Source organism: Cebidichthys violaceus, unplaced genomic scaffold (assembly GCF_023349555.1).
Source record: "Cebidichthys violaceus isolate CVI_PGR_0920_01 unplaced genomic scaffold, fCebVio1.0.p SCAF_12, whole genome shotgun sequence".
NCBI classification, from domain to species: Eukaryota; Metazoa; Chordata; class Actinopteri; order Perciformes; family Stichaeidae; genus Cebidichthys; species Cebidichthys violaceus.
In genome coordinates, this window is record NW_027176285.1 from 7,672,808 (window position 1) to 7,684,585 (window position 11,778).

General features: G+C 40.9%; 1 protein-coding gene across 1 annotated transcript in view; it reads right to left on the bottom strand.

Annotated features, from left to right (window-relative positions):
- Nucleotides 1–4,372, bottom strand: part of LOC137868643 (LIM/homeobox protein LMX-1.2-like) — a 43,781-nt gene extending 39,409 nt beyond the window's left edge. Inside the window, exons 1-2 of the mRNA XM_068705520.1 lie at nt 4,075–4,372; nt 2,825–3,011 (exon numbers count right to left, since the gene is read on the bottom strand). Coding sequence (XP_068561621.1) covers nt 2,825–3,011; nt 4,075–4,141 — 254 coding nt within the window. The 5' untranslated portion in view covers nt 4,142–4,372. The remainder of the gene's footprint in view (nt 1–2,824; nt 3,012–4,074) is intronic.
- Between the last annotated feature and the right edge of the window lie 7,406 nt (nt 4,373–11,778).

An 11,778-nucleotide genomic window follows, 5' to 3' on the forward strand; every position in this document is an offset into this window, starting at 1 on the left:
CAAATGTTAAATCTCTTCCAATCAAAAAACGCTTGTCTCATGATTTATAGATGAGGCCTTGTGAATTGGGTTGAGACGGTTTGTCTTTTTTTTTTTTTTTCAAATAGTTTTAGGAAACCCTGGTTTAGAGCACACTGCAGCGTATTCTAGGGACATTATAATATCACGTCTCCTCTGCACCTTCACATTCACTCATTTGTTGTATTTCATTTATGAAGTGCTACCATTTCCTCTAAGAAATAAAAATGATGTGGCATTCATTATAAATTATGGTTTTTAGTGTCAAATTTCTAATACTGCACAACGTTGATGCTTTTATTGCTTCTCACATCAAGGAGAGACATTTGTTTGCCAGTTGGCCGTCAGTGTTGGTGACGCATGACGATCAAAACACAGCCGCAGGATCAATAAATAATAAAACATATATTTATTTTTGTTTCAACCACATTATTAGTATTTTTGTCACTCATGGAATTATTTTAAATTTGCAAGTGGCTAAAATAAATACATTTGAAGGATTTGGGGCATTTTACTTTATGTCCACGTCTTGAAGTGTTTTTAACAGTTTGTTGGGTTTCTCCTTCATCATTTCGTTATTTGTTTATTTACTTGCATCAAATGTAAAATATCCAACACACTACGGCTGTCACTTAGAATTCGTCTCTGCTTTTTTAATGCCAGTAAAGAAAAGTTGGCCCTCAGAGAAGTGACATTTTTAACAATTAAAGCCTTAAGTTGAATATTTGAGAAATGGAGACTTTATGTTTTTACTGAAACTAATCAGACCACCACGATTCATTTTTGTTAATCTTTTTTTTATTATTATTATTGCTTGGTATATTGGGGTTTAGTTTACAATGTCTCACTATAAAAAAAGCTAAAATGTAAATTTATATTTCACTATGCCCTTGGTGAAATCTTAGTTTTATTTTGGTAACATCTACATTTCAAAAGATAAACATTTCAAATACATTCATCTAAGCTTTTATTTTTGTACATTTGTTTGACTTATTTGATTGGATTTCATTTTGATTTTATTGTGGCAAAACATAGCATTTTATCATAAATTTACATCATTCTTGTATATTTATTTTTTTACTTTATAAGAAAATCTTTAAACTTTTAGCTGACCTTTCTTTTGTCTCATAGCATATTGCATATTTGGCTTTATTCTGGTTGTTAAATTGTATTTTTCTCATTGATTTATATTTGACCTCACGCTTGTTTTAGCACTTGTTGGTTTTAAGTCTTGTGCTGGTTCCAGGGTTTAATATTAAACCTGGTACACTTTTTATTTCAATCTTCCTCATCTGCATCATATCTAACAATTGATTTTTTTTTCAGTTGGTGTTACAAAAACAAACTGAAACATTGACAAATAAGGGGAAAGGGTTAAAGGTCAATCTGTGTTGTGAAATTCAGTGTTTGGGACGATGCTGTGTGGGAGATGCATGGTGCCCATTGTGGCCAGCGGACCTCCGGCACGCAGCGGTGACGCATGGCAGCGAGTGTTTAGAGCTCCAGCACTATACGGGACAAAAGGCCCTCGAAGAAAAGCAGACAGGCTCACAGAGACACCCAGCAGAGAGATGATGTGACAGTCAGACGGCCCGCTGTCAGCGCTGCACAGGCTGTCTGGGAAAAAAAACTCAAGAGGCAAGACCACCCAGCTGCACCACATCAAATAGGCCTACACCACTCTCATGTTGCTCACAACTTATCACTCTTCTGTGCCTTTTTCATCATATTCCTAAAAATAGGACTTTAAAACACAAATACACATAATCAGCAAACTGGAGCTGGGTGCTAGGATGTTTCTTACTGGTAGCTGTTGTGGATTGTTAGGTTGCTACATTGAGCTGCACAGTGTGTGTGTTAAGGTGTATTAAAGCCTATGGAGGCCCATATTGTAATAACACAACACCTGCATGCAGGTGCTCCACTCAAAGCTCCAAACAGCCTTTTAACCACAGCACACTGCAGCTGCACATAACCTCATCCTGCTTACTGTACAACATTATTATTAGTTATGCCATAACTAAAGCAATCAATGCATGTTTTAAAGCCCCCATTCATTCCCAATGAATGTAACTAGGCCGACGCATTAAGATCAATGACTTTTCATGTTTCATAAAGTCATCCAGAAGTAATGCAATCAGTGTGTGCTTTGCCGGTTATTATTAACGCAACCTCTTATTTGCTCAACTGCATGATTATTAGATTTCAGTAGCTCATTTTCTCGTGCTTTCACAAATAAAAATACATTTGCTTTTTAATATCTGGCATTAAAATGTAGGTATTATAATTCAAAAGAACAGTCGGTGGATAAAAAAATATATGATTATGCCCACAGAGAAACGGCCACGGCTGCCTTTGTTTTCCTGGAGTCATCAAACGGATCTGTGAATTACGCCATTTGCGTAAAGAACAAAATAGTCCCAAAATAAATTATGCCAACTTCATCAATTCACACGTAGTAGTTTTTAAAGCTAAAATCCTCGGTTCACCGTGAGTTTCTTTGCACAGCAGATCTGATTCTTGTTCAGCTGTTGTGGAGAGAAACAAAGTCTTAAACTGTTTCGCGGTAAAAGTGAAGAGAAACACAGCTCCACTTGACACTGAACGTAGGCCTACGTGTTTCTGAATAGGCCTCACCAGCCGTTAGTACGCGGCTCAAACGCCACAACACGACAGTATTTTAAAATTTAAATACAAGCTAAGCTACTGGAAATGTCCTTTCCCGACCGACCCCAAACACACATTCCGCCCCGGAGGCCCCAGCGAGCCCGAGCGCGTGCTGTGCGGAGGACAGAGAGCGTCTTACTGCTGGTAGTCGGTCTTGCAGTAGAGTCTCGTGTCTCTGAAGTAGCAGGTGGCGGTGAGCGGCCGCTGGCACGCGGCGCACTGCAGGCACTCCTCGTGCCAGGACGCGTCGTTGACCCGCATCAGGAAGCGGTCGGAGATGACCCGCGTGCAGCCCTCGCACACGGCCCGCTGAAGAGAGTCCCCGCCTGACGGAGAGGAAGGGGGAGACAAATGAAACGCTGCGATGTGGTTCGTATAAAACACAGAGGAGGAGAAAGGTCGTGGAGCGTCGCCGTCATTCGGCGCGCGGAGCGAATTCATTTAAAGGGTTTCCTTTCGTGTTCGCTCGTTTAATTGCACTATTTCGGCCTTATGAATAAGTACATAAACACAGTGTGTTTCCCCCTCGTTTGTTGTCGCTCACCATTATAATATGGCGAAGAGCAAAGATAACATTCATCATATACCTGCTGCGGGCCTTTAGCAATAGATTAAGAAGCAATAACATCGGTTATATTTCTATATAGCCGAGGCCTGAGCATTGAACTCCTCCGATGCTATAGACATTAACATTATATATAATGCGTCGTGCAGTTTGGAGATTTGAAACATCTGGGTGAGAAAAAAATATTAATTCTTGATTCAATACATAAGTACCCTCTCTTAAAAAAAGCATCACCACCTATAAAATATAACAGGGGAAATAGGTAATTGCACAACGAAATGCAGATTGCAGTCCCATTTTACTACAACAACAACAACAACGCAAAAACGCACAAAAAACTATCATAAGATTTCTTACGAGACAAGACATTTCTGACGAGCTGCACAGAAGAATTGAACTGAAGACGAGATACAACATCGAACTTTATTTTATTTTAATGTAACCTTCATTCATTTTGTATCCAGGAGAATCCCGTAGAGATTTAAAATCTAAATGAGCTGATCTGATAACGACTTCCTGACATGATGTGTGTTATCCGACTGATGACGTTACAGCAGATCTCCATTCAGCTCTCTCCCCACTACAGGCTAATAATAAAATCAATAATGATTGTATTTATATACAGTATACATACATATATAAACACATATTTATACTTATATAGAGATATATTACTAATAATAATAACTATATATATTAATATTATTATTAAAAGCCAAAGCTTAGAGCTGAGTGGAGATCTGCTACAACGTCATCAAAGAAAGAAAAGAAAGGGAAAAGACTCTGCACTCTTCCAGCAGAGAGAGGAGAGGATGTGGACTCACCGATCATAACATCCAGAGAGCCCGCATCGGTCCGCAGACGGTCTTCTATCTTAATGTCGTTCAGCATCCTCAAACAGCAGCGCGGTGACCGCCGGCCCGCACGCGCCTCTCCGCACGCTCCGGACTTCTTGCAACTTCCACAAACCGTGAGATTCCCGGTCCGCGTGAGAGATCCCACACAAAGCCTCGAGCAGCGGCAAAAACTACAACAACGAAGCAATAGTGAGTTTGTAAAATCCGCGAAGTTGAAAAAACAACAAGCCAAGCGAGATGTCGGTCTCCGGGGAAGACGAGGACAGAACCAGCAGCTGGTGTAAATCCAGAGGTGTGAACCGAAGAGGGTCCAGCGATTCTAACCTCGATGAGCCGCTCTTTCAAAGAGGGTTGCGGCGGAGATAGAAGCCCTCCCCCCTGGCCTCCGCCGAGCGCCGTCTCCGCCGCGCTGCAGCGGTATTGGTGCCCGAGGGTCCGGATGGATCCGCCTCCACGAGAAGCTGCACAGTGAGTCCATGCAGGCCTCCCGAATGCTGCTCTGTCAAATCACATCAAGTATCCACATACAAGCTCAACATCACGGAATGACACTGGGCCTCAAATTACAGGAGAAATGAAACCAGCATGCTCCTGTATCTACAACACATTCCAGTGGTGATGACACTGAGGTCATATACCTGCTGTCCGGGTTCTGGGCATCTGGGTTTTAGACTCAATTTCACTACAGCAATTAAAAGTGAGGGGTTCATTATTTCTGTACTGTATGGCAGCATTTAGACCAGCAGCATCTTAAATAGTATGAAGTAATAACAACTCGTGACCCCATCACATGGAACAATAGTCTATCAGTCTACTCGGACAACATATTATAGAACCACGAACCCTGTCTTCTCAGACTGTCTCCACTGAAGGCCCCGAAGAGGGGAGACGATCCAGAATATCAAAGAGGGTCCTGACCCTGTGCCTCTAATTCATGTTAGGATATTCCGTTTACTGAAAGGATAGTTTCACATTTAACAGAATTTCTAAATATGAAAATTTAAAATAATGACAAATAATTTGGAGACTTTACTGCTGAAATATTCAGGTGTATTTCATGGCCGCACCATGATATCAAATATAAATATTTACGTGTTTTATACGCATTCCCTCCCAGTGTATGGACATGTTACTGCTGCTAGAATCCATAAATGTATCCATTTTTATGTATCTTTTATTTCTATTTGGGTTTGAACGGCAGGCCTTTGGTCTAAGCTCAGTGTATCAATATCAACTCACCGATCCCGACGAGAACCAGCTGACGATCTGCTGTTTTATTGGAACCCAGATTAAATCTGCACGTGCAGCCTGATGTAGAATTTGCATAATGACGCGCATTCACAATACGAATAAATATTCACGTTATATTATTGAATGTTACCCACAGATAGCATCACGTGGTTCTAAACGGGTATGATATGAGACGCAGACGATGTATCCGGCGGTTTCAAATAAAGCACCGCAGATTGATCAGCCCTGCGCCGCGGGCCTGAGATCAGCTGTGTGAAAAGCAATATAAAGTCATCAGCTGTCTGCTCTTTGGCTCGTGCTGCATTCAGCAGTTTGCTCCGCAGATAGGAATCGTCGTGATGTATGAGCGGCGGGAGGAGGCTTTTATTAACGGGAAATGAAATATATGGAAAGATGCGCGCGGGTCGGGTTCAATTAAAAGTGTGTGTGGGGGGGGGGGGGGGGGGGGGGTAATCAGAAGTGCCACATTCTACAGACCCGTCCTCCAGTCCATATTATAAATACAGAGGTTGCTTGGTACATTAATGGGTACACACATTACTATTTGATGTAGTTCATTCATGGGACAAATCGCAGGAAAAAATCAAAGTTGTTTGAGTTCAGAAAACAACAGATGTGCAGCAGATACACCATCAGCAATGCTTCAACGTTTCTAAAAGAACTGAACGATGGTCAAATAAAATAGATTTCAAAAGAAAAATAATGTGTGTATTTCTAAAGATAAATCACTGATTTAAAAAGGTGATGATCCACGCACTGGCGTTTATCAAAACTGAACAATGTTATTGATGTGAGTAATATCAGGCCACCATGGAAACCTGTTCATTTCATTCGGTTCAGTATTTAATACCTTTACATTTTTCTTTTCCGTTTCCACAATTATCAAAATCCTTTTAATCAGAGCAACAAAAAAAAACACATTTATTTTGATGGAGGTTCTTCAGTGAAGGGGAAGATGGAAGTCCACCTCCATGTAGTGGCCGGTCCTGACGCCCTGTGGTCAAAAGATGAAGCTCACCAAGAAAACCACAGGACAGGTCAGAATGCAGAGCTGCTCAGAGGACAAGAAAACAGCTGAAATAAAGTTACCATACAATAGGAATGATTTTAAATATTGGAATTACATACAGCAGGAGAGATTCCTTCCAAAACTCCTTGATAGATTCCCTTTACTGGAGTTTAAAGGAGTGGAGTGTCTTTACGTTAACTTACTGCGTTCAAAAAACAAATGGACGGTTGACGCTTGATATTTACATTTTGACATGAAGAACATTTAAAGTTATTAAGTGTCCCTGAGGTTGACCTCTGACTTCAGTTCTGAAAATGTCAGTAGCAACATATATTCAACAGCAGCCATATATATTTAGCCATATAGCAGATATAATAGTGATATCTAAAGGATGTGACAGCCAACTCTGATCTCCCTAACATCATATCTTATCTTAGACTAAGAAATACTTGAGTTTATCTACAGGATAATGGCAATCAACACCTGTATTGTTTTGGTTGGCCCTACACACACTTTTCAAAGTTAAAATATGAAGATGTCAAATGTTCCATAAAAAGTCCTGACTCTCGGTACCCACTCAACTGTGATGAGAGATATATCCTAATATCCTTTTTATCTCTGGTTTGGTCTCCACCAGCACTCCCACGCCATCAGTCAGAGTTTTTCCTTACTGTCTTACTTACATTCCTTTGTATTAGAATGTAACATTTGCAGAATTTAACTTGGTGTGTGGTGGTGGCTAGCACTGTCGCCTCACAGCGAGAGGGGCGAGGGTTCGATTCCAGGGCTGGACGGCCCCTTCTGTGTGGAGTTTGAATGTCCACACAGTCCAAAGACATGCAGCACGGTTAATTGATTCCTCTAAATTGCCTGTAGGTATGAATGGTTGATTCACCCCCCCCCCCCTCAGCTACCCTGAACAGGATAAGTCGTTAAAGATAATGGATGGATTTAATCTCATCTTTATCTGCTGTCCACAGCTAATTTTTACCCCAGGGCCTATATTGCTATAGCAGGTTAATCAGACCACGGTGCCATGCATGAAGTCTAATCAACAAACTCCCTAACAGCTCATTCTGCTAATTTGCCAGGAGCTGTGTTACAACACAGACGCAAAGAAAAGAGGAGGTTTGATGTTCTTAACCATCAGATGCCACTCACTGCCTGTAAATATAACGCAACACATGCATACAAGAGGATATGAGTGTCAGAGCAGCGGAGCCTGTTTGATGACATGTGCCCCACACATTGACTTCCGTCATTTCTATGATTTTAACGAGCAGCTTTTGTCAAAGAGATCTGTAAAACTGTTTCTCGGGAAATCAGCAGCAGCTGACGTCCTTGTAAACACGTTTTTATAACGTCTGCGTGTATAAAGTCCTGTGTGATGTATCTGAGCAGTTGGAAAGTTTAGTGGAAAATTAGGCAGCAATCTTAAAGTAGTTGTGGTGGCACCAACACAAAGCACTCTGGGTAATTTGTGTGCAGGCAACAACCTCCGGTTCTATAAAAGTGCCAGGGGGCGACTCCTCTGGTTGTATAGAAGTCTATGAGAAAATGACTCTACTTTTCTCTTGATTTATTACCTCAGTAAACATTGTAAACATGAGTTTATGGTCTACATCTCTAGTTTCAAGTCTTCTTCAATACAGCATGATGTTCATTTAGTAAATTATGGTCCATTTAGAATCAAACAGACCATAAAGCAGGGGATGCTTTAGGGGCATCATGCTCTGGCTGATCGTGTGTCGTGATTAGCACTACAATATTCAAACATAACTGGTCATTGAAATTACGCATTGTTTTATTTTTTATGAATGTGAATTTTTGAGCATATTTAGATATAACAGTAACTAGCTTTGTAACTTACCCCAAAAATATTTGTAACCTTTTGGCCCATTAGATGGCGCTCTGAGGCTCACAGTGGGCCCCAGCCAAGTGGGTTAGAACAGCTGCTTTAGAATAGTGAACAGAGAACAGTGGTGTTATCTGTACACTCAAAATTGAGAGCGAAGCCGTCATAGTGCACAAGTGTTCCCAAGTGCCTTTTTTCAGGGCCAAAACAGTAGTTCACAAACCAATGGGCAACATCCCGGTGATTACGTTAACTTCAGATTTACAGTCTATGAGAAAAATGAATACCAGTATTAGCGGTACACTACGTGATCAAATAAAATATACCAGTGTGGTTGCTGAAACCATCCGTCCAATATGTCCAGCTGTACGTTTTCTGATCCGACTCTCCAGTTGGTGAATTCTATCACCAGTTAGAACATTGAAAAATGTAAGCATTGGATGTAAAAACGTGTCTGTAGTCTGAGTATAATGAAGACCCTCTCTGTTACATAGCACTTTGTATACAGGACTGCTTCAAGCAAGAAGACACTCAAAGGGTTAAATGTTTTAGAATGGTAAAGATAAACGTACACTTAGTTTGGAGAGTTGGATTATCTCAACATAATGTGCTCGCTGTAGTTTTTACCTTGGCCAGAATGATGACTGAGGATAAAATGTAATGTTTGTGTTCAAGTCACTTCCCTTTGTTGTGTCTCCTCTCCAGGCTAAAAGAGTCCCTGGGGTACCAGAGCACTAAGCTAACGTTGCAGGAGATTCCATGTAGTAATTAGTAGAGGGATGTTAGTGCAGTTGAATGTCCTGTCCAGGCTTTCGATGACACTATTGTAATGTGTATCATGGTTACAATTGGAAAAAGAAGCCAACATTTGAAGACACAAACTCGGGTCTGGTCTCTGCCTGCTGTGTGTCTCTTTCTTTAGAACCAGTGGTCACTTTCATTCTTATTCAAGGTTGAATGAATGAAATGGTTTGGCAAGGATGACGTGAAGGAAACATTCTAGGTTTAGTTACTGCTTCAGTGAGGTGCAGGTTATCCACTAAAAGCACGATAAAAATAACACTATAAAATCACTTAACAAGCAACGCTATACGAGAGCAATATGTTAAACAAACGCATATACACAAAATATCTTACTTCTCTTGCAAAAGCAAACACCTCATTCAAAACTCTTCTCAAGTGGTATTTCTGCATCACAGCTGTACACAGAAACACCACATGAAAAGCTCTTCCTACTGACTGTCTTCATATAAAACACTATTATCAGGAGTCTTTGGCATTCTCACTTCCATAACACGTCATTCAGACTTGTGGAAAGAAAACACCCAAAACACACATTCAGGTGTTACTTTTATTACTTTTTCTATTTGTTCCATATACAAAAAAAATCATTGTCTTAATGTCATTTTTGTTACTCTATTCACCTTAGGATGAAACGACCATAGTTACTGTTTTGTACTGTAAACAGAATACATTATACTGCAACTACAACCTGCTACTCCATTTTCCTCCGAAATCAGCCTCAACTGTTGTGCACACCAAAGAGCAAAACGGAATCCTATTCATAATGTTTTTAAAGGTGCATTCTGGGCGCTTTTAGTTTTGAATGGTGTGTCTAATGTAGATAACCGTGTTTAGTGTTTTAGAATCTGGATCTTAATTTAAAGCAGACAATGACGTACTGGTCAATAGAAAGGCTACATGAGTCTGTGCTTTCAATAATTGTGCGAAAGCTACCAGTTTTTGTGTCTTGGCAAATGCAAAAGAAAATGCTAGAAGCCATCTTGTATGCAGACAACATGAGGCCCCAGACACCAGCGGAAATAAAGCCAAAGACTCGCAGTGAGCCGAGTGTTGTTTAGTAAGATGAGAAATTTCACTTAACTTTTCCCAAAAGTTCATTAGTTCTCTTGGGAAAATAAGTTTCACTCTGTAGTTATTTTCTTTATTTACACACACAGTACACAATCACTACTGGGGAGAGATAGCAGACTGGTGGCGCTGCCGCATGACACAGCACCTTGAACAGTCAGGGGGATGGGTACCTTACTCAAGGGCACGTCGGCAGTGCCCAGGAGGTGAACTGGCACCTCTTCAGAGTGAGGACTCTTCTACCAGTCCTCACTCTGTACCGATTGATCCGTGGACTTGAATCGGCTACGACGGACACATGAAGAGAATCTGAATAAGTTCTGTCTCTGGCGCAAACCCGACTCCGGACCCCACTGAAGACGTAACGCGTTGTTCAGCTGAGCAGCAGCTCCTCTGTACCAGCTTCCATCACTCCACGGGCCCCGAGTGCTGCCCTCAGGCCAGCCTGCCTGTGCATTTATGTGGAAACAAGTCAGTGCTCTATTAATCAACTAAGTACAGCACCATCATCAGCCCATTACAAGTATTTATCTCACAGTAATTGCTGACATGTTAATTACACGTAATGACAATCTGTCTCACTCAGTGCTGTAGGAGGAGGTGTGCTGAGCGATCAGTGTGTGTGTGTGTGTGTGTGTGTGTGTGTGTGTTGTTCTTTCATGTCATGCTTTGGTCATGTTTCATGCTGAGACCAAAACAATACAAATATATAACCGAGAACATGCTGACAGCAGAAACAGCTGATCATGTGAGTGAAATGTTTGCTATGTCAGAATTTATTCGGCGGAGCACATCAACTCTTTTTTCGACAAATGGAAAAACCACTTGTAGTGAGTCTAACATTTTTTTTGCACAATTTAGGAAGTTTTATTGAATTTTGTCGTTTTCATAGAGCGTTTCTAATGTGATACTTCACAATAATCATCAAAATATGTTAATGGCATACCTTGCTTCATGGTCTATTAGACACTAAATGGACCATAATTTACTACATGAACATCATGCTGTATTGAAGAAGACTTGAAACTAGAGCTTGAGACCATAAACTCATGTTTACAATGTTTACTGAGGTAATAAATCAAGAGAGAAGTAGAGTCATTTTCTCATAAACTTCTATACAACCAGAGGAGTCGCCCCCTGATGGACACTAGAGAGAATGCAGCTTTTAAGACACTTCTGCATCGGCTTCACTCGCCAGAACCGGAGGTAGCCGCCTGACTGACATCAGAGTATATTGTGTTAAAAACTCAAATCTAAGCTTGACTGTATTCACAGCACTGTAACAGCTCAGGGTGAGCGCATCGTGTTGCTGAGCACATCCGCTCGTGCTGAGGGGATCGAGTGTGTGGAATTATTGTGACCACGATGCCAGAAGATCATGTATTTACTGCAGTGATGTTCATGAAACCCTCGTCGGGTGATCCCGAACTTCTACAGGTATCAGGCCATGGAATCTGTCTGGAGAACAGCTTTAACATCGAGGTCACAAGATCCAGATTTTTAAAGAATCGGTCTCCACCCCAATACAATGGAGGAGAATGGGATTTCATTTGTAATGCTCATAGCGTTGGAAGACAACATTCAAAACTTGTCTCGCATTTCAGTTTGTACCCTGACTTCACATTTCTTTAGTGGGAAGTTCAATTCTTTCTCTAATTCTTAAGATTTCTATTTCTGTTTCACG